At 42.8% G+C, this 23,097-nt stretch overlaps 1 protein-coding gene across 7 annotated transcripts; it reads left to right on the top strand.

Annotated features, from left to right (window-relative positions):
- The first annotated feature begins 4,593 nt into the window (after positions 1-4,593).
- On the top strand, positions 4,594-22,726 carry ZNF821 (zinc finger protein 821). Of its 7 annotated transcripts, XM_058707361.1 has the most exons (10): positions 4,594-4,877; positions 5,537-5,599; positions 6,833-6,917; positions 8,568-8,684; positions 13,755-13,875; positions 16,172-16,297; positions 18,964-19,109; positions 19,745-19,849; positions 20,824-20,990; positions 21,767-22,726. In XM_058707361.1, the coding sequence occupies exons 6-10, from the start codon at positions 16,216-16,218 to the stop codon at positions 22,419-22,421; spliced, it is 1,155 nt and encodes a 384-aa protein (XP_058563344.1). In that variant the 5' UTR covers positions 4,594-4,877; positions 5,537-5,599; positions 6,833-6,917; positions 8,568-8,684; positions 13,755-13,875; positions 16,172-16,215; the 3' UTR covers positions 22,422-22,726. The 7 variants fall into 7 exon arrangements, with proteins under 7 accessions (XP_058563344.1, XP_058563342.1, XP_058563341.1 ...); XM_058707359.1 differs by lacking the exon at positions 13,755-13,875 and having other exon boundaries at positions 6,803-6,917; XM_058707358.1 differs by lacking the exon at positions 13,755-13,875.
- The last annotated feature ends 371 nt before the right edge of the window (positions 22,727-23,097 follow it).

The following is a 23,097-nucleotide window of genomic DNA, read 5'->3' on the forward strand; positions in this document are numbered from 1 at the left end:
ACATTGCCACCAATGTATGAGAGTTTCTATTTCCCCATGCCCTCAGTAGCATAGCGTGTTTGGAAAACTTTCGGAATAGTTGACATTATTGCAACTTTGTTCAAAACATGAAAGTAAAGATCTGTGGAAAGTGTCATTGAGCCCATGTCTTGCTAAAACCTTCTCCAAATGGTCAATAATAAGCATGTATAAGAAGGTGGTCAACATCTTTAGCCATCAGGGAAAGGTAAATCAAAACCACAATGAGATATTACTTCATACCCCTACAATGGCTATAGTGAAAAAGAAAAATAGTAACAAGTATAGTCTAGGATGTGGATAAATTGGAACCCACCTACATTGCTGGTAGGAATATAAAATGATGCAGGCACTTTGGGAAACAATTTGGCAGCTCCTCAAAAAAGTTAAACATAGAGTTACCATATGACCCCGCAATTTCACTCCTAGGTATATACCTAAGAGAATTGAAAACGTATGTTCATACAAAAATTATACACAAATGTTCACAGCAACATTTTTAAAAATAGCCTGAAAGTGGAAACAACACAAATATCCATCAACTGGTAAATGAAAATAAAATGTACTATATCCATACACTGTCATATTATTTGGCCATAAAAAGAAATAAAGTATTGGGGCATCTGGCTGGCTCAGTTTGTAGAGCATGTGACCCTTGATCATGGTTATGAGTTAGACCCCAAATGTCATGAGTTAGAACCCATATTAGGGGTAGAATTTACTCAAAAAATTTTTAAAAAATAAAAAAAGGAATGAAGTACTGACACATACTATAACATGAATGAACCTTGAAAACATTCTGCTAAGGGAAAGGAACAGACACAAAAGGCCCCATATTGTATGATTCCATTTATGTGAAACATCCAGAATAGGCAAATCCACAGAGACAGAAAGTAGATGAGTGGTTGCCAAGGGATATGGGGGAGGGGCGGAGGAAAAGTGGGAATGACTACTAATGAGTATGGAGTTTCTTTTTGGGGCAATGAAAATGTTTTGGAATTAGATAATGGTGATGTTGCACAACCTTGTGAATATACTAAAAACCAGTGAAATACACACTCTAAACGTGTGCAGTTCAGGGAGTCCTGCCTGCCTCAGCTGGTAGAGCAGACTTTTTGATCTCAGGGTTGTAAGTTTGAGCCCCATGTTGGGTGAGGGATTACTTAAAAATAAAATCTTTACTCCCTCTCAAAGAGTGTGAATTTCATGGTATGTGAATTATATCTTAGTAAAATTTTCCATCTTAATAAGTTTTTAAATGAATTTTTAAAATTATCTTACCAACACAGTTGTAATGTAAAGCCCTAACAAGGTCATTGTAGAAGCCCGTAAATATAAAACAGATTAGGAAGCTATTTCAAGGAAAAGTTTATAGGGTTGAAATGGCAAAAGAATAGCACAGCTCTGTGAGTTGATTGGGAAAGTAGAAATAAAAAATGAAGCCGAAAATGATCAATGAAAAAGTCTTCTAGATACACAAATTTAGGTGAGAACAGAGGAAAAAGAAACTAATTCCTTATTTAGTAATTTTTCCCTTATTTGATTGTAACCCTGAGTCACACCACATCGGAGACACAGGGGGTTATAAGAATAGCATTATGATCCTATTTTATTTGCAGCTCAAGGAATCAGAACAAGCGCCCAGCTTCACATACTAACTTAATGATGAGGCCAAGAAATTTCACTGGAGACTTTCTCCTAATGTTTTATCTCCTTGCTTTTTTCATGTTGAAAACATCATCTACGTTGTGGCACCTGGGTGGCTCAGTGGGTTAAGCTTCCGACTCTTGATTTCAGCTCAGGTCATGAGCTCACATCCATGGGATTGACCCCTGCATTGAGGAGCTATCAGCATAGAGCCTGCTTGGGATTCTCTCTCTCTATGCCCCTCCCTGCTCTCTCTCTCTCACTTTCACTCAAAATAAATATTTTTAAAGTTTATTATATTTATTTTGAGAGAGAGCGAGAGAGAGAGAGCACAAGTCAGGGAGGAGCGGAGAGAAAGAGGGACAGAGAAGGAGAATCACAAGCAGACTTTGCATTGTCAGTGTGGAGCCCCATGTAGGGGGCTCAAACTCACAACTGCAAGGTCATGACCTGAAGCAAAGTCAGGTGCTTAACCAACTGAGCCACCCAGGTACCCCAATAAGCATTTTATTAAAAACCATTTTTTAATAAACATTTTTTAAAAGAAAATATCATCTATGTCAACTTTAGAGTGACATAATAAAGCTATATTTGCATCTCTCAGTCTCAGCTCATTAGGAATTACTGTTAAGTATAAAAGCCAGTGTATATTCCAGCTTGCATTCTTTTTTCCTCAAGTTTTTATTTAAATTCTAATTAGTGCACATGTTAGTTTCAGGTGTAGAATTTAGTGCTTCAACACTTACATACAACATCTGGTGCTCATCACAAGTGCCCTCCTTAATACCCATCACCTATTTCACCTATCCCTTCACCCACCTCTCCTCCAGTAACCATCAGTTTCTTCTCTACATAGTTAAGAGTCTGTTTTATGCTTTGTCTCTCTCCTCCCCATGTTTATTTGTTTTGTTTCTTAAATTCTACATGAGAATGAAATCATATGGTATTTGTCTTTCTCTGACTTATTTCACTTACCCTAATACTCTCTAGCTCCATCAATGTCATTGCAAATGGCAAGATTTCATTATTTTTTGATGGCTGAGTAATATTCCATTGTGTGTGTGTGTGTGTGTGTGTGTGTGTATATATATATATATATATATATATATATATATATATATACACTATATCTTCTTTATCCATTCATTAGTCAATGGTCATTTGGGCTCTTTCCATAGTTTGGCCATTGTTGATAATGCTCCTAAAAACATTGGGATGCATATATTTCTTTGAATTAATATTTTTGTAACCCTTGGGTAAATACCTAGTAGTGCAATTTATTCCAGTTTGCACTTTTTTTTTTTTTTTTTTGAGAGAGAGAGAAGGAGGGGAGGGGCAAAGAGAGAATCTCAAGCAGGTTCTGTGCTGTCAGCTCAGAGTCCAATGCAGGGCTTGAACTCATGAACGGTGAGATCATGACCTGAGCTGAAATTAGGAGTCAGATGCTTGACCAACTGAGCCACCCAGGCATTCCTTCAGCTTGCATTCTGATATGAAACTGTCTAAAAACCTTCTAGTTAGATGAGAATATTCCATTTTCTGGCTACTTAGGAATTAAAATGTCTCCTTAAATGAAATTAAAGAATAATTTCTACTTAAATATCCCAGCCACAATAAATGAATGAATGAAACTATTTACTACACACTTGTGAAGTACGAAGTTCTTTCAATACAGCCATTCTCTCACATTAAACACAAGATGCAGACAATGATATCATCTCACTGGAGATTTATGGGAAGAACATTTTGCAAGAGTCCTTTATGCAAATACCAGGCCTTGTTGCTTTAAAAACATTAGCTCTGCTGCCTTCCTGGGGCCAGGAAGCACAAGAACTACTTACACAATACTTTCATATCTTCATTTTACTTAATCCTATGATTACAACAACCCTATGAGAATAGAGGTTAGGAATTATTACCTTATTATCCATTTTACATTTCAGGAAGCAGAGGTTCAGAATAGGGACTTGTCCAAAGCCACCAGGCTGGTCAGTGGCAGAGCTGGGACTCCAGGCTAGATCTGCTCTTACCAGATCCCATATGCTTTTCACCGCATTCCCTACTTCAAGTAAGCTCTGTCAGAGGCAAGCTTAGGCGTTCTACAAGAAGACAGAATAAGAGGAAGGAAACAAAGTAGTGAAGAAGCAGGGATGATGACAAGGGAAGGAGGTGTCTTATTAGGAAGTGAATCTAACCACTTTCTATTGCCTCAAATGCCCCTTAAGTGGTAACAGTGCCAAAGTTACTCTATTCTATATCCTGTGCTATTCTATATCCTATGCCCCTAGGTCTACAGCTACTGTTATTTTACTAGTTAAGAAGCATGTTGGAGACTTAAATGCCTAAAATAAATCTAAAGATTTTCCTGAAGTCTAAAGATTTTTCTCCTCTGAAGTTCGGACAGCAGAACGTGGCCCCCCCCTACAAAGGCCTGTGGCCCCTAGGTCTGGGTACACATTAAATGTCTAGGCGGACGAAGAAACCGTGAAGCGTCGGGGAAAGCAAGAGAAGAGGGTTTGGGTTGGGGGAGAGACTAAGGTTGGGCTAAGCAGAGGGGGAGCCTGCGGTGGAGCTGTGGTTGGGGGATGTGGGTTTTGTGGCTGAACTCAAAGGTGAGGTAAGAAACCAGGATCGGAGCTGACTGTCAGGGTGGAGTTCACGGGTCCAGGAAAGGTTAGGTTGCTGGGGGGTGCTGACGGGGCTGAAGAAAGACCAAAGAGGGGGCGAGGCTGGGTGGTCTCCGGGGCGCGAGGATGGAGGCGAGGCCCCCCTCCAAAGTCTGTGATTGGATGCTCCTTTAGTCCCGCCTCTCCAGACCCCCCCCTCTCCTCAAGCCCCGCCCACACCGCCGGGCGCGCGCCTGGGGAGCGGGGAGGGGGACCAAGCCGGAGAAGGGGGGAGGGAGAGAGGAGAGGCTCGTGCACGCGCCCCACTCACTGCGGGTGCGCGAGCAGCGCGCTCCCGCCGCCCGCGTCGCCATCTTTTCCCCCTCCGTCTGTCTGTCTGCCGTTGGCTTTGTCCGTCTGCAGCGCCACCCCTCCGCTCCACGCCACCGGCTCGGCCCGAAACCACCCTCCGCCTGCCGGGGCTCAGTCCCGGAGAGCCCCGGCCCGGCCGGCCCGAGCTGCGGCCCGGGGCCCATTGTCCGGCGGTCCGTCTGTCCGGAGGCGGGGCCCAGGGACGCGGCGCGCCGCGGTGCGCCGAGGCTCCGGGTAAAAAGACCCCCGTCTCCTTTCCTCCGGGGCTAGGCTGAGGATGCAGGGGCTCCCCGCTCTCTCCCTTGTTCGCCCGCTGTCGGTCCTTTTGTCTGTGTCTGGGGAGGGGGCTCGTGCTCGCTCTGGCCGGAGGGCGGGGGTAGCCCAGGCTCCGACGGTCCCCCTGCGCCGGGTTCCCCAGACGAGGCCGGACCCGGCTGGCTCCCCACGGGCCGTTCCTCTTTCAGTCCCTCTGGCGGTCTCGGGCGCGGGAGGGGCGTCCGCGCCGCCGCCCTCCCGCGGTGGGCCCAGGTCGGGCTGGGCAGGGCACTACCGGGGCGGCCCCGGCGTCTGACAGGCTGGGGTGGAGCCGGGGGAGGAGGAGGATGGGCGTGGGAGTGCAGACCCGGGTGTCAGTCCCGCGTCGCGGTCTCGCAGAACGGCTTCTAAATTTAGATTTCTGAGAAGACTGTGTCGTCTGAGGGTTTGTCTGAGCCGCCTCGGAAGACCTCTGGCTTTTGTCGGTAATTCCTGGGTATCTACCTGTGCTCAGAAGATCGAAGCCAGAGGGACCATCTCGGCTGATTGTACACCTTCTCCAGACCAAAGAAAGTGGGAACAGGGTGAACAGTGAGGCAGCTACGTGACCAGCTTTCTCGTCCTCTCCTTTTTGGCAGATACAAATCACTGGGATTCGGGCGAGTTTACTTTGCTCCGTGGGAACTGCACCAGAGCTGGAGGTGGGAGTGCACCCTCTTTTCTTAAAGCTTGGATTTCACCTGCTCTTTTTGTTTTGTTCCCCCATGCTAAAGTCTGTGGTGTGTCCTGAAAGCTGCAACCTAACACCTGTGGGAGAGCAGGGACAGTGTTAAGGGGCGATGTTGGCCTCCCTCCAAAGGACTCTTAACCTCGTTGTAAAGGCAAAGCTTCCTTCCTTTTTACGTAGAATCCCTTGTAAACCTGAATCTCACCGTTTACTTTCTTCCCATTCCGTTTTTTCTTCCAGATGGTGGTGATGTTCAGGCGGCTCTCCATTTACATTGTTGTGTTAGTTTCAGATTCAGTCTTGGGAACTGAGGCAGTGTTAAAAGAAGAACTGAATGCATGATCTTTAGGGCAACGCGTCTATGAATTTTATTACCTTTTATGGCCCATAAAACGGTCGTCTAACCTCTGAGATCTTGCTATGTAGTCAAGAATGCACTTATATTGCCATTTATGTATGTATGTATCTATGTATGTATGTATGTCTTTTCTTATTTATTTCCTTATTGAGTCCACGACCCACTGACTTTTTTTTTTTTTGAGGTAGAGGAGGGTATTTGCTTATCCCCCCCCCCCCCCCCCCCACGTAATCCCTCAGGTGTGAAGTCCCATTGGGTACCATCTGGTCAGTTCCCCATTTGGCCGCTAGGAGGATTGTGAGATGCAGTGGATACTGCCTATTTCAATATGCAGATGCTCATCTCTGTTTCTGACTTGTAGCTTCAGTATTGAACTGTTGCCTCACCAAGATGATCTGAATTGAGCATGTCTCAAGTTATTTGGCCTTCCCTCAGAAGGATCTTCATTACCTTTATCACACAGTTTCAATTTCTGATCTTGATTAGGAGAAAATTTAAAGATTAGTTAATATTTCATTTTTCTTTATATAATAGAGAGGTGTAGCTCTACAGATGTTGGGAGAAAATGATAATGTGCATTTCATTCAACTTTCCATTTTATGATTCCACAGGAAAAGACCCAAAGTGAATATTCCTTCACTGCTTATGCTAATAACTACTTGATTGGAAAGAAATGATCTATGCAAACAAAACTTAGAACAGAGAATACATACCATTAGCATTAGCTCACAGAAAGTGCCCTCTAACTAGTTAAAATTGATTTTACTGTATACATTTGAAGCTGGTTTTTTTTTGTTGTTGTTGTTGTTTTAATTAAAGGTCTGAAAAAGAACTGTGTTTGATATGCAGATATGATAGAAGACTGCCTGAAAGCTGCTTCCTTTGCCACTTCCTGTGGAGGCCTGTCTTTGCCATTTGCGGTTTCTTTCTTTTGGTAAGGGGAGGCAGGATCTGATTACAGGTCTGAGATCCTTTCTAGCTACATGGAGGAGTTAGTTGGCATAACAGGAGATGAGTCTTCACTAACTGGAGTGCAGAGTATAGCTAGTAGTAGCCTCTCAGAATGCCTCTTAAGGCATTAAACTACTTGCTTATTCAGTATAAGTACAATTTGAAAGGGCAGGAAGTGAAAGAAAACTTAGAGGGTGACCAAATCCATATTCTTGTCCTTGGTAGGGAAGAGAATCTCTTTTTTTAATCTGTTTATTCACTGTGCCTTTCTTTTTATTTTTATTTTTTTATTTTATTTTTTTTCAATATATGAAATTTATTGTCAAATTGGTTTCCATACAACTTCACTGTGCCTTTCATAGAAAATTTCAGTTTTCACTACTAATCCATTTCAGACTCTTTAACAACACTTACTGCTGGGAAAGTCTTTCTTAGAAACTAACCAGGAACCTCCAACCTTATGTATCTGTTCCCTCCAGTTTCAGGGAAGCAGATGCAGGTCTCTGCAGCACGTTTCCTTTGGGGAGCTTTTCTCTTTGTTCTCTTTGGGGAGCTGATCTCTTTGCTACACAGAGGCCGGATTAAAAAGAGGCACTAAAGTTATTAACTTTGCCACTCCAGAGCATGTGAGTAGGGCCAGGTTGATATTCCACACTGGAATGTTGAATTAATACTCAACAGTGTGGATAGCATCTGGCTCTTCTGGTGAGAGCTCATCTTCAACATTGGAAGCCTGATTTGATTCAGTGCCCTGTCATCCACAGTGCCTAGTACTGTGCCTACCTCGCTAGGTAGAGGCTCTATTTCCTGTTCTGATTTCATTTATAGATGCCTAAAAGTTTTGAGATGTTTCCTGTCTCGCAGGGATGTGGTGCTTTGTCACATCCAGGCAAGATAACTTCTTGAAAAAACATCTGGAGGTTCCCATTTGTGCAGATTGCAGGGCTTGACTTCCAGTGGGCGTGTAACATGTGAGCTGCCACCCTCTTTAGCTTCCATCTGCTTCCTTTTACATTCATAGGGGTTATCCATTTGAGCCTGCAGTGCTTCTAAAACTGTTACCTAAGTGTTTTGCTTCCTTTTCTATCTGGTGATCTTGATCATGATCACATAACAGTGTTCTGGATTCCACAGATAGATTTAGAGTAGAATTCTCTAAATCCTTTGAAGGAGTCCCTTCCTAAACTTCTTGGGACCTGGATGTTGTGCTAGAAATTTCCTTCTTTCTTTCTCTTTCTTTCTTTCTTTCTTTCTTTCTTTCTTTCTTTCTTTCTTTCTTTCTTTCTTCTTTCAGTTTATTTATTTATTTTGAGTGAGAGAAAAAGCACGAGTGGGGAAGGGGTAGAGAGAGAGGGAGAAAGGAAGAATCCCAAGCAGGCTCCGCATTGTCAGCACACAACCAAATGCGGGGCTTGAACTCACTAACTGTGAGATAATGACTTGAGCCCAAGTTGGATGCTTAACCAACTAAGCCACCCACGTGCCCCCATTTCTTTCTTTCTTTAAGTAGTTCAATTATTTATAACTGGTGAGTTTTATATGCTCAATAACTTTTTTAAAAGTCTTTTTATCTTTAATTTTGTCTAATTTCTGGGAAAAATGGCACGTAGTAACAATATGTTTTTTATTGTAGGTCAGCACCCTGCAAGGAAGTAGTAACATATCCAGTTGTGAAACTGGGAAAGGCCAGAACTTTTGGATCAGGAAAACATGTCCCGTCGGAAACAGACAAATCCAAATAAAGTTCACTGTGAGTATTGGGTTTTGTCTTCTGGAACCTGGGAACATTGAGGGTTGAAATGAAAGAGTAATCTCAATTTAGGTGAGATGCTTACACTAATTTGTGTAGGAAAAAAGGGTTAAAGAGGTTGAACGTGATGGGTTTAAAGTGTGTCTGGTTGCTGGAGGAAGTATTAGAAACCTGTCTTAGGAGTAAGTGCACTTGATTCATCCTTAGTATTCACATTAACAGACATTCATAGGATATCTGTGCAAAGCCTTGTGCTAGATGTCAGGACTGTAAAACAGCATAAGGATATATAAGACTATAGTGGAGCCACAGATACATAAAATAATATCTAAAAACACAAGATAGTATATGCTGAGTGCCATATAGGGATGCTAAGACTGTGTGTACTACAGAACAGGAAGGAGTTCCATAGACTGAAGTAGCAAGGGAATGCTTCATGGAAAAGGCCCTAGACTGTGACCTTAAACTGGGCCTTAGAAGGTAGGAAGTGGATTTTTAAAAAAGGAAGAAGGAAGAGGTAAAATCAGGTAGGGAAAATTATGTGAGCAAAGATAAAAGAAGGAAAGCACATGTTCAGGGGATAAGGAGACTTTGTATGAAGCAGACGTTTTATTTATCCAGATATTCTAGGACATGAATTTGGAGATGTTAAACTCAGGCCAAGTTCATACTTCATACTGTGGACTATAAGGAGCTACTAAGGGTTTTCAGGCAGAGAAGGGGAGGGGCATTTAGAATGCAGTGTGTCAGGACTACTAAGCAGTTTGTGTGATGGATCACATGAGAGAAAGACTAGTAACAGGAAAACTAGGTATGCATTATTGCCTTGCATTGTTTCTCAGCGGTTTTGTATGTATGTATGTTTTATTTCAGTAATTAGACTGTAAAATTCTAGAGGGCAGAGACTATGTCCCATTTGTATTTCCTGCTATTCCTCTTTACTTCTAGCACTGCTTATAAAGGATGTTCAAAGTGCCTTTTAAATTAACATTTAATATGTCTATCTATGCAGATTTTATATAATTGACCTTTTTCCTATGTTCTGGGAAGATAAGCATCCTCACCCAAATGTTTAAAAAAGAGTCACATAGCACCTTTTATTATTGAGGACTGACCAAATAAAGTACAGCAGCATCCGAAGAGAATTCAGTGAAATAATACATAACGGTTATTTTGAAGGAAAACACTCTTCTACATATGAGGGTAGATTTGTCAAAGAGTTAAGATAAGAGGACTAAAGTTCATTAAAAATATCCTGCATACCAGGCACTCTGTACCTTATCTTATTGGGTAATTTCAAGAGTGAGAGAAGAAATAGTAGGAACAGAGGAATTAGGGGGACTTGAATATTTTATAAGTTAATGAGATTAGGGTGGCACACCTTCATTTACAATTAATTCTTCAACTTAACTCCTGGAAAAGTTGTAGAAGAGAACAAGTTGGATGCTTCTAGGAGTATGTTCTGGAATAGGTGGATGTGGAAGTCTGCTTAATATAAAGGTGAGTGAGTGGTTTAGGAAGGGTTTAGAAATTGATGCTACAACAATAAAATGTAGTGGGCCTGAATGTGAAGATTGTCAAGAGAGACATCTCTTGATCCAACACAGAGGTTTAGTAGGGTTGTCTTCTCTTCTCTGATTGAAAACAAATATCAGTAAAAGACATAGATGTGACCCCAAGAAGGCAGGGAAGGAAAGGTATTCTTAGTAGATGGGTTCACAAATAAGGCGGTCATAGGAGTTGGGTGTTTACTTAAAAAAGCCGTCTGTCCAGGGCACCTGGGTGGCTCAGTCAGTTGAGCGTCCGACTTTGTCTCAGGTCATGATCTCACCGTTTGTGGGCTTGAGCACCATGTCGGGCTCTGTGCTGACAGCTCAGAGCCTGGAGCCTGCTTCACATTCTGGGTCTCCCTCACTCTCTGCCCCTCCCCTGCTCATGCTCTGTCTCTCTCTCTCTCTCTCTCTCTCTCTCTCTCTCTTAAAAATAAACATTAAAAAAAAAATTTTTTTTTAAGCCATCTGTCCAAAGAGACTTGGTTAGATTTAAGGAGAGTAGGTGGCAGGGAATGATGGCCTGATTGTGATAAGGCCAAGGGAAGCTAGGCTTGTATGGCCTTGTATGTATGGCTTGTATGGCCTTGTATGTACAAGCTAGGCTTGTATGTATCCATCAGCTGAATCTCCTCCCACCATAGTTGAACCCAGGGTGAGTTGGTATTGGGTCAGAAAACAGATGGACAAACAGGCCATGGAGAAGATAAGAGAGTATTACACATCCACAGCTGCAGAAATGCAGTTTCCAGAGCCGAGTCAATATCATATTGTGGTGGAATGGGTGGGGCTGTGCAGGCTCTGAGGAAGTGACCATTATGAGGGCCATGAACAGAAATGTTCAGCTGCAACTAAAAAGCAGACCCCCAGGGAGGGACTGTTTTCAGAGATGTATTTGGATGGGGAACCATGAAGGCTTCTCAGGTAATAGACTAAGCTTGACTAAAGAAGAAAAGACACTGAGATTTGCTGGTGTCTCAGGACTTTGTGCTTATTTACTGTTTGGGGACTGAAGCGTCTTTTTTTTTTTTTTTTTTTTTTTTTTTTACAACAGCATTTTCTCCTTGCCCATGACAAAAGTGGCAGGCAGAAATAGGTAGTTTCAGTCTTCTGACCGCTTGAGTCTCCTGTTCCCTTGCAGTGAAATGGAACCAATCAAATGTATTGAATTTAATGCTGCTTATCTATTTAAAATAAGTGGAATGGATTCAAGGTCTGGGAGGCAAGAATGTCTGCAGAAGCTTTGCTGAAATGTTAAAGCCAGTCGGCACTTGAGTAATGGCTGAGCTCCATTACATCTGCCTTCTGGGAAGAAGATTGTGTCATGAAACTCAGAGCCCACCTAAAAGAGTATATTAAGAATCCCACTGCTGTAGGGGTGCCTGGGTGGCTCAGTCCGTTAAGCTTTCGACTCTAGATTTCAGTTCAGTTCATGATCTCATGGTTTGTGGGTTCAAGCCCCATGTCAGGCTCTGCAGTGACTTTGTGGACCCTGCTTGGGATTCTCTCTCTCCCTCTCTCTCTGCCCCCCACACCCCAAATAAATAAATAAACGTAAAAAAGGAAGGAAGGAAGGAAGGAAGGAAGGAAGGAAGGAAGGAAGGAAGGAAGGATCCCACTGCTGTAGCCTGGCAGCATTTATCAGATCCACTTGAGAAGTGGCTTTCCTCAGGACTGTCTCTGTATCTGAATTACCATCATGATCTCTCCTTTCCCCAGAAACATCCACATGTACTCTTGTAGTTTGCTCAGTTCATTAATAGATTTGATACAGAGCTTTTGGAATAAAAGCCCAGAATTATTGGTTTCAGAGAAACTGCTGAGGGGTATTAGACCTTCTTCTGCCCCTCCTTCCTCATCTCACCTCCTTCTGAGTACAAGTTTCTGTCAGCTGTTTTCTAGAGAGGTTGAAAATAGAGTCCCTTGTACACTCTCATTTGATGTGTTTATGCCAAGCAAACCACTAAGAAAAGGAGAACTCTTTCTTCAGAGACTTTTGTTTTCAGATTGAAAAGTACATACAAGACTAAAAACTTTGAATTTCAATAAAAGCTTCTCAGCTTTTACAGAGAAGTAGGAAAAAAAGCCTTTAAAGTGCCTTCTCTTCCAAAAAACGCAACTTGTTTTGTCCTCGTTCATTCTGTCAACATCCTTGTGAAGTAAATGGCTATGTTCCCGGCCTGTGGTAGCACCTTGGGTCACAGAGACTGTCAGCTGGAATGGAATCCTAAGCCCCTCACTCCCAAGACTAGCTCATTTTTTCTGCATTTGACTTCTGCTCTGTTGGAATATTTTTCAGCTGCTTTGCTTTCTTTAATTTCAGTCAGCCAGAAATTGCATGTGTTTAATTGCACCAATGACTCAAGAAAGAGAATTGTAAAATCTTTGCCTTTCTAGTAACTTTTATCCCAGGCTTCTCCTCTGTTCTACAGACTTGCTTGGATGGCCTTGTTCTTGTCTAGTCTGGAACACCTTAGCCAAATCAGACAAACAGTATCTTGATTTCATACCAAAAAAAAAAGAAGAGGTAGCACCTTGTTTTTTACTGTAGAGCTTAGATTACTTGTTCTTAACTATTAATAGACAAATAAATACCCATGTTAAATAAGATGGTTGCCCTACATTAATATCTAGAGAACTGAGTGTTTTTTTAACCTATTCCAATAGTTTCAAGATAGAAGGAAATAATAATTCTACATTAGAAAAGCAGACAAATTTCCAATTCTGTGTCTCCCTCTCTCTCTGTCCCTCCCCCACTCATGCTGTATCTCTCAAAAATGAATAAATGTTAAAAAAAAATTTAATAAAAAAAAGAAAAGCAGGCTGTTGTATAACATTTCTCAAGTGCCAGTATTTCTATGGATCACATTATATTTGAGTTACTATGACATACTTTTAGCAGATATCACTACCTTTTTATGAAAGGATAATTCTGGGCAGTCAGATTTACAGCTTAGGTATATAGGGCCTACTGGAAGATCATGATATGCCCAAATCGCTTTTTTAATGGTTTTTATATATTTTGCTTTCTGTCAATGTTTAAGATAAGAATGGCCCTAAGGAATAAAGTTTACCTTAGCCCTTTCCAGGAGTCAGGAATAGAACCAAACTGCCAAAAGGGAATGACAATTAATGTATTCTAACTATCCTAAGTGAGATTGCCAGCAAAAGTCCTAGATAAAGACGTTGTATGGAATTAACTCTTCTCTGTTCCGTGAAGGCCCAAATATTTAGACAATATCAATAGACAAAAACTTTCAGCTCAAGTTGGTGGGTCTAAACTGAATCACTGGTAGATCTTGAGAGGTATTTATCCTTTTAGATGCCCTTCTACTAATGCAATGCAATTACCTATTAAGGGGGGAAAAAGTGTATTCTTCATATGTTATAAACCTAGTTTTTTTCTGGGTAGGTTTCTTTAGAGATGCGAAGTATCACTGATGAGAGTGGTCTACCCTTTGATAATCATATGTTGGTACATGACGTGTTCCTCAGTGCCATTTCTGCCCACGGTTTCCAGGTCCAAAAGCATGCATCTACCCAGAAGAATTCAGTAACTAATCCAGTTGGCCATGGTCTTGTGGTTACAGTGGAACCACCATGAAGAAAAATATTTTACTTCTGCAAAGAAGGATGAGAAGGTGCTATAACACAGAATTTTTTTTTGTTCTTCCTTGCAGTAATTTATGTCCAGTTTATGATCTTGATATTTTGGAAATGGACTTAAGGCAGCTTATTTTTCTTTTACTTGAGTGCTCTGGGGCTAGAAGTTCACTTGAACCCTTGCCACCTCTACTCCCATTCCCAGTAGCAATCAGAGTAGCCACAGTACTAGTTACTCTGGCCCCGGCATGGTAACTCCCCATAGGGTATCAGAACCATCGAAATGATGGGTCCCTTTGTCATTTACTGGCCCTAAGAACATTATTTTGATCTTTGAGGTGTAGCATCAGTTTCTTGTGGTTCGAAGGTAACATTATCACTAGGATCAGAGCCATTCTTCTCACACAGAGACAAGTGTTTGTTTTCAGCAGCACAACTCTGGTGAACTATCTAAACTGCTTACATCAGGGGTGCCTGGGTGGCTCCAGTCGTTTAAGCGGCCGACTTCGGCTCAGGTTATGATCTCGCGGTCAGTGAGTTCAAGCCCCGTGTCGGGCTCTGTGCTGACAGCTCAGAGCCTGGAGCCTGTTTCAGATTCTGTGTCTCCCTCTCTCTGACCCTCCCCTGTTCATGCTGTGTCTGTCTCTGTCTCAAAAATAAATAAACGTTAAAAAAAAAAAAAATTTAAACTGCTTACATCACTGCTAAAAAGCAGTTTCAAAATATGGATATTAAAATTGTACACACCTGGGTTTGAATACTTTGTTCTATAGACTTGAGTTTTCTCTTAAGTAAAATGTGTGTAGGAATACCTACCACATAGAGTTTTGCAGAGAATTCAGATAAAAACTATAAAGCACTGGGTCACCTGGATGGCTCAGTCGGTTAAGTGTCCGACTTCGGCTCAGTTCATGATCTCATTGTTCATGGGTTCGAGCCCCTCATCGGGCTCTCTGCTCTCAGCAAAGAACCTGCTTCAGATCCTCTGTCCCCCTCTCTCTCTGCCCCTCCCCTGCTTATTCTCTCTCTCTCTCTCTCTCTCTCTCTCTCTCTCTCAAAATAAATAAATAAACTTAAAAACAACAACAACTATAAAGCACTTAGCTTAGAGCCTGGAACCAGGATATGCCAAATAGTAGTTATTAGTGTTCAGCACTTAGCATCTAGGTGCTCACTGAATTTCTGCTGAACAAATGCGAAAGTGAATCACATGAAGCCTCCTTTACATCAGCTCTTTCATCGTCCAAGGACTGATAGCACAGGTCAACTGACCATTTCTCCTGCCCCATTGTATCCTGTCTTGGAACCTGAACCTGTTTATGTTCCTTTTTTCTTTTCAGTAAGAAAGTGCCTGGCCTGTTGTCAGACATTTCACTAGGGCTTTTTATTCTCTCTTGGTGGCTGGGAGTGGGAACTGTAGTTTCCACTCTGACTGAGATAATGGAAACCTCAAGAAACCCAATTCTCTTTTCTCCTAATGCCTGGCCTCTTGGAAATAAAAGAGCACTTAAATATTAACTCTTCAATAACCACAAAGATCCTAGGCAGAGTTCATTGCAAATGAATGCATAATCAAGGACGGTCCTGGGCTTTGGATACCCCATATGAAAAAAGAAAAAGGAAAAAATACCTCATTGACCGGGGAGACTAGATAAAATACTATTTCTTGCAAATTAGTTGGTATGTTTCAGGAAGTTTGTTCCTCAGCAAAAATGAGTTCATATATTATCTGTTCTCCATTTAGTCTGTTATTCAACCAGTTGTTGATTTGCTTGTGGCTAATTCTGGTAGACAAAGAAAATCAAGGCAGAACTTCCAAAGTATCTCTCGAAAGGGGAGTGGATGAAAGATGAGATTAGAGAGCTTGTTTTTGGAAGGATTATTTGAAGCACTTGTTTATAGTCAGAGATGAACTCTGAGTCAGGGCCGTAATGTTAGTATGCTAAGATTCAGAGATTGTGCCCACATTTGTTGCTCTATCTGTATTATCCCATCACTTTGCCTCTTCTGCCTCTGTCTCCCCAATCCTGATGGTAAGTTATCCGTGGAATTGATATTCTGACGTTAAATTTGTTAAGTAGCAATTGATTACCTTTTGAAAGGAGTCAGGATTGGGAGGATTTAAGCAAGTGATGCTTTCTAGAGCATCTGGCTCACTGCCCAGGAAGAGTAGCCATGCCGAGAAACTCCAGGAGGCAGCAAGCTAAGAGATGGATGACCCCACAATAGGGTACCTGCCTGTCTCCCAACTTTGAATGGTCTGACTTTCCACCCAGCTTGCCTGGAATATGCTGTCTAGCTGGTGGCCTGACTGTTTTTCCTTGTGACCACCAGGGGATCAAGTATTTGCTGGGCTAGAAGAGCAAGCCCGCCAGGCGATGATGAAAACTGATTTTCCTGGAGACCTTGGCAGTCAGCGACAAGCTATCCAACAACTAAGAGATCAGGACTCCAGTAGCAGTGAGTTCTGCACCTTCTGGTAATGACTCAGGGCAATGGGAGAAGAATTATCAGAGTGTGTGTGCTCTGGGGATTGTGCATGGGGGTTGGGAGGAAGACATGAAGAAAGAGATTTGTGGATCCTCAGTGTTCCCAAAGGTGTTCCAAAGTGTATGAGCATATGCTTATCCAGAGAGAGGACAGGTTTGGCATTATATTTTTTTTTAACTCATGGACTGCAGTACTTGACACAGTGCCATACACAGATAGGTTTGTGATGACTGTGATAGACGGGTATAGAGATCATTTGTACAGGAGCAGTCCCTGGGTTAGGTGAAATGAAAATAATCCCTGTCTCCTAGAATCTATTTACTTAAAGTTAACAAAATACAAGAGTGGCATTAATGAAATTTTTGCTTGAGGACCCAGTTTGAATGTCACACAAGAGGATTTGCTTACTAATGAGATTATGCATCGTATAAAATGCTGAAGTCTGGGTACCTGGGTGGCTCACTCTGCAGGGCATGTGAGTCTTGATCTCAGTCCGAGCCCCACAGTGGGCATAGAGACTACTTTTAAAAGAATAAGTTATTTTTTTTAGAAAAGCAATAAAGTGCTAAAGGCAATGTCTTTCTACACCAAGTCCTAAGTAGATCCCTGGAAGGAGATGGAAAAGACAGTGATGGGTAACTAACTGAGCCTGATGGATCATCTGTTCCATGACCTGCCTGAACAAATACATTTTGAGATATATTTGTTGAAATACAAATTTCCTAGGATGATTTCCATACTTTACTAATCACATCCATCTGATATTGGATATTATTACTGTCAATTCAGAGTGACATTTTTAATTTTTTTCTACATTTGGGATTAAAGAATAACAAAGAGGGAAAGAATTCAGGGGCCTTCTAGGAACTAGTTTTCACTCAAATTAATAATTTAGCAAAAAAAAAAAAAAATTAGCATCTAGTTGCTCAGATACAGAAAAACCCAAAGATTTTTAGAAAACCTATGGGAGCCACCAGTTTGAATAACAGGATAGGAATGGCAACATCTATAAAAGTTTAATAGGTTTCCATTCTGGAAAAGCTGCATCATCCCTCTAGATGGCATACTTATTTTTTTTTAAATCTTTGGAATTCTGTATTTGGATTTTTGATCAGTCACATAGTGTGTTTGATACAGTAGTGTCTTAGACTAAGTTTACAAGTACTCTGGATAAACTGGTGAGAAAATATGGTATGATTTAATCTATTCAAATCCTGCATCGTTGAGATAAATTCCCACAAAAGCTTTGGGCTAGGGAATAAGGCATACATATGATATAGATCTTTCCAGGGCCCAAATCCAGTCCACCAACCAAGCAGAGTATCTAACAGAGACCCACATAACTACTAGCAGATGATTTGGTTAGATTTTCTTATGAAGACAAAGAATGTAACCAGTTTTGCCAGATACTGGTGGATTTAAAAATTACACGAGGGGTGGTAGAGAGAAGACAAGAAGCACTGTAACTAGGAAAGCTGAGTCTCACAGGTGACAGTCTACCCTGTATTTCTCTTGCTCACAGTCAGGCCCAGGAATCCAGAATCTAAGGGTGGTTGGGATAGGGTTGGAGTCTGACAGCTTCCCTAGGCTTGGCTTCCTCTTGTGATCTTCAAGGTACTCGTACTTTTTTTCCCTTTCAGAACAAACTCCCTATTATTATCGTGGTTTTAAAAAAATCTTTTTCTTTTCTATGTATTTTATAATGAGGGAACAAAAATCAACCCACAAAAATTTTGCAGACCCCTAAGCCACAAGTAGACCTCCCCACAGCCACATCCTACCCCCTAAATGAAAATAAACTCAATTCTTACTTTAGTTATAAGAAATTGTATTTCATCCTAAAGAATGTCCTGTTCCCTCCACTTAATTCAGTCAGTTATCTGTCAGATAATCCAAAGGACCAATGTAAACAATGGATTTATTTAGCCTGGAATCCTGAGTTACTAGCAGAGTAAGAACCCACTGAGTCAGGTACCACAACAAATGGCCTGAGGTTGGTTGCTGTGCTGTTTTTTCCACTGGACTGAACAAACTTTTCCCTATAAAGTAGACATTATTTTCAACTAATTGACTACTATCTCCTTTATTGATTAAGAGGAAGGAAAAACTTCCTTGTTTCTCTGTGTGCCTTGGGGTTTTTTGGGAGAGAAGAGATTAGTGGGACACAGAATAGAATAGTGTATGTGATACCATGGAAAAATCATGCAGGGGGTTATGGAGAAAAGTAAGTAATAAAATCAGTGAGAAGTGTGGGTAGGTCAGAGGTGATGTGTTGTGGGAATGAATGAGCATGGTGTGAGGTGCATAGGAGGTATGATTTGAAGTATGAGGTATTTGGGAATCATGTAAGAAGAATTATTTTTATGATAACATACAGGGCCCAATAACCATTGTCTAATGGTTTTGCCTGAGATTTTCTCTTTAGTGTGCAAATGGCATTATAAATAAGAGCTAGCAGCTCTTTCACTTAACATGATTTGTATCCACTATCCAACTAAATAGACTATTCATTGATATAAACTCTGTTGTGGAAGATCTGAAAATGTTTTCAGTATAGCTACAAACTCTAAGGTGGAAAGCAACTCAAGGCCTATTTATGCAAAAATCAGAACTAGTGACCAATTTGTGTGTTCTAGGTGACAGTGAGGGTGATGAAGAGGAGACCACACAAGATGAAGTCTCTTCCCACACATCAGAGGAAGATGGAGGGGTGGTCAAAGTGGAAAAAGAGTTAGAAAATGTGGAGCAGCCTGTTGGTGGGAGTGAAGTGGTAGAGCATGAGGCAAGTGACAAATGGTTCCTGAGTCCAGGAACCCCCCCGACCCTTCTGCTCAGCCCTGATGCCTGATGGTCTCCTGGACCTTCATGTGAAGCCCATCTTCCTCCACAGCTCCATTTACCCAAACCTCAGACACAACTCTCATCACACCAGCTTTCCTGTCCACCCACATGTCACTAACTGAGGTACAGCTCCCCCACTTCTTTCCAGATGGAATATCCACTTTTGCAAGACTGTCGGCTGACTTCCTGAAGTGTACTCTCGAACATGCTTGCAAATTTAAGTCAGAGTGTTACCTGAGGTGCCATCTTCTCACTAAATTGTTTCCTGAGGATTCCTGCAAGAAGGACAGCCGGAAGGAAGCTAATCCGAGAGAGTTAACCTTAGGGGAAAAAACAGAGAAGCTGTCCCTGGGGCAGCCTATGTCCTCATGGCAGGAAGCCTTGGAGGAAATAAAGATAGGAGCAAATTTTATTCCCTTGCCCTATTACTTTTTCTTTCAGTCCATAGTGGAAACCTAAGAATAACATGTGATACCAGGTTGTGTTCTTTTTAACAGGATACCCTGTTAAAAGAAGTAGGGTCAGGGAAAAGAGTGGTAAACAGTCTTAATGAATTGCCTACTTGTTGAATTGCAGGTCACGGGGAACTTGAATTCTGACCCCTTACTTGGACTCTGCCAGTGTCCCCTCTGCCAGCTAGACTGTGGGAGCCGCGAGCAGCTGATTGCTCATGTGTACCAGGTATGGGCTGGGGAGCCACTTGCTCCGGAACACGAGCGTCAGCAGCTTGTTTATTGGTTAGCCTTTGCCTCCAGCTCCCAGAGGAACCTTGGGCTGGTGCTTCCAATAAGAGTCCACTCCAGGCCCCAGAACATTTTAGAGACTAAGTGGGATATGTTGGGTAAAACCGTTGTCGGTTCCCAGGCAGACACCCTATGAAAACTTAAGTATAATTTTTTTTCCCAAATTACTTAATGCATATTTAAATAGTTAAATCGAAACTAAGATCCATTAATAATGAGGGCTTTGTTTTAAAGAGGAAAAAAATGAGTTCACATAAATGTTTCTGTTATACTAGAGAAAGTGTAAATGAAGGGATCGGAAGAACACAAGCTTTTGTGCTCTTTTTTCCATGATCCAATCACAGAGCACCTTTGCCTTGTGATCTATATTAGAAAGGCATCAGCACACATGGCAGCCTGAGCTTTACCATAAAGGTAGTTGGTTAACAAACAGACACATTTCTTTAGAAGATTGTTTTGAAAAGATTGAAGAAAAGGCAGGACAAAATCTCTTTTGGATACCAGTCTTTCTAGCTAGTTTCTACACTTGGCCTTCATTGCCTCCTTACCGTGCATTTGTGTCTGCACAGTGTGAGGCAAGCAGATAGAAATTATCCCAAGCATGAGTTCTTTGCAGGTTTTGAAGAGGGCTCTTGCTCTGGAGCCCTGTTGTTCATCAGGCCAGCTGCACGTTCCAGAACATAGTCAAAACTCAAGCTAATGAAATCTGAACAATAATCGGCATGGCCTGGCCCTTCTAAAGGCCTGTTAACACAAGACTCTTACTTTTCCAGGTGCTTAATGGAGAGAATTGTTGCAAATCCCTTGTTCTTAGACTAAGGAAAGGGGACATTTTTTAGAAAGCAGCTTCTAAGTGGGTATGACTTATCTTAAAGGTTGCATGAGTTGACAGATTAAGGCTCTGTTTTGCAGCACACTGCAGCAGTGGTGAGCGCCAAGAGCTATATGTGTCCTGTCTGTGGCCGGGCCCTAAGTTCCCCAGGGTCCTTGGGTCGTCACCTCCTAATCCACTCGGAGGACCAGAGGTCTAACTGTGCTGTGTGTGGAGCCCGTTTTACCAGCCATGCCACGTTTAACAGGTTAGCTGGCCACCTAAACCTCTCGGTCCGGGAACAAATTACTGGGTGTGGGTTCTGCTTTCCCAAATCAAAACAAAGGCTAGAGATAGGTAATGCAAAGGCAACTGACCCTTGACTCCTTGGAAATAAAAGTAATGAACCTAGTAAATATGCCCATTCCATTAGATATCCCCAAAGAGAAATGAATTCCCATTTCTTTCCTCTATCAGGATAATATTTTCATAAGAGATAGGGGTGGGGGAGCAGTCCAAGAACATTCATAATAAAGTTCACTGGAATAAGTGCTAAGAGGTCCCTGATATGAGGACACAGTCTCCACTGTGTCCGAGGAAGACTGGAACTATGTGAATTGTGTCCTAGTTCCATTTGCCAAGGGTACAATGCAGAGTCGTCCAAGGCAGGAGGGGCTGAGCCAGTGGACTCCCCTAAAGGCAGCTTCTACTTCAAGGACTGCTGCTTCCACAGGAGCACTACCCTGCCTGGCTCTTAGGAACACCACCAGCCAGCTGGAATGAAAACTGCATATTTGTGGGGGTCCAGCTGACACCTGGCCATTGGCTTTGTGTCCAACTCCAGGTGGGCTTTATAACTTGATAGACCCCCTAGCCCAGAGAAGTTGGGGAGTCGGAGAGCTAGAAGAGGTCTCCCAAGTACTCAAACTGACTCCTAGTTGTGAACTTGGAGCAACTGGTCTAGTAGGACAAGAGTAAGTCAGAGCTAGATACCTGAGCTAGACTAGAAGGAGACACTAACGATCCAAAATTTTTGTATTCCAGTGAGAAACTTCCTGAAGTACTTAATATGGAATCCCTACCCCCAGCCCATAGTGAGGGCCCCTCCAGTGCTGAGGGGAAGGACATTGCCTTCAGTCCTCCAGTGTACCCTGCTGGAATTCTGCTTGTGTGCAACAATTGTGCTGCCTACCGTAAGCTCCTGGAAGCACAGACCCCCAGTGTTCGCAAGTGGGCCCTACGTCGACAGAATGAGCCTCTGGAAGTAAGGCTGCAGCGGCTGGAACGAGAGCGCACGGCCAAGAAAAGCCGGCGGGACAATGAGACCCCGGAGGAGCGGGAAGTAAGGCGCATGAGGGACCGTGAAGCCAAGCGCCTGCAGCGCATGCAGGAGACTGATGAGCAGCGGGCACGCAGGCTGCAGCGGGATAGGGAAGCCATGAGGCTGAAGCGGGCCAATGAAACCCCAGAGAAGAGGCAGGCCAGGCTCATCCGGGAGCGGGAAGCCAAGCGGCTCAAGAGGAGGCTGGAGAAAATGGACATGATGTTGCGAGCTCAGTTTGGCCAGGACCCTTCTGCCATGGCAGCCTTAGCAGCCGAAATGAACTTCTTCCAGCTACCTGTGAGTGGGGTGGAGTTGGACAGCCAGCTCCTGGGCAAGATGGCCTTTGAAGAGCAGAACAGCAGCTCTCTGCACTGAACCCCTCCTGCCCTCTCACTCACCCAGGTCCCCAGGGATCAATGTGGTAGCCACCCAAAGGGCCCTGTCCTTACTGCCAGAGACAGGCCTGGGTTGGCTGCAGGTGGACCTGCGTACCTTTGCATGTGGGAGCGGGATGCTGGGATCAGCCAGAAGCCGACTTAACACGGCTCCGGACAAGGGAGTAGGCAGGCACTCCAGAGAACTGGACTCCCCAGCCCACTGCTGCAGGGCATGCTTCTAGGACTGCAGGGCCTGGTGCGGCCCACAGAAATGTGAGGGCAAATAAATTAATTTTATCTTTACTGGCCTTTTTCTGCTTTTCTCTCCATTTCATTCTAGCAAATGAAGTGATGTAGGAGAGACCTGGGTGGAAGTTTTCGGCAGGGACTTCTGGCAGATTGTCTTCTGAAGGGAGGGCGCTCCTCAATTTAGGTGGCCCAGAGATCCCTTGTTTGGGCCTTTACAAGCTGATAAGGCATACCTATGACAAGAAAGAACCATTGCTGACTTTGTGAGAGTCCATTCCCAACAGCCTAACAAAGATCTTCTATAGTCCCAAAGGCCATTTAAACCTAGCTTACTTTTTCCAAACTCAGAAGTAGACACCTTTCCTCATAACTGGCATTTTCTAAAGAGATGCAGTATATATTTAGGCTATGGGCTGGCTACTTTT

Source organism: Neofelis nebulosa, chromosome 17 (assembly GCF_028018385.1).
Source record: "Neofelis nebulosa isolate mNeoNeb1 chromosome 17, mNeoNeb1.pri, whole genome shotgun sequence".
Lineage (NCBI taxonomy): Eukaryota > Metazoa > Chordata > Mammalia > Carnivora > Felidae > Neofelis > Neofelis nebulosa.

Coding starts and splice junctions, on each gene's coding strand:
- ZNF821 (XM_058707359.1), top strand. CDS start 8,645: ATGTCCCGTCGGAAACAGACAAATCCAAATAAAGTTCACT. Junction 19,110..19,744: donor GTGAAGTGGTAGAGCATGAG/GCAAGTGACAAA, acceptor GTTGAATTGCAG/GTCACGGGGAACTTGAATTC. Junction 19,850..20,823: donor TGATTGCTCATGTGTACCAG/GTATGGGCTGGG, acceptor TCTGTTTTGCAG/CACACTGCAGCAGTGGTGAG.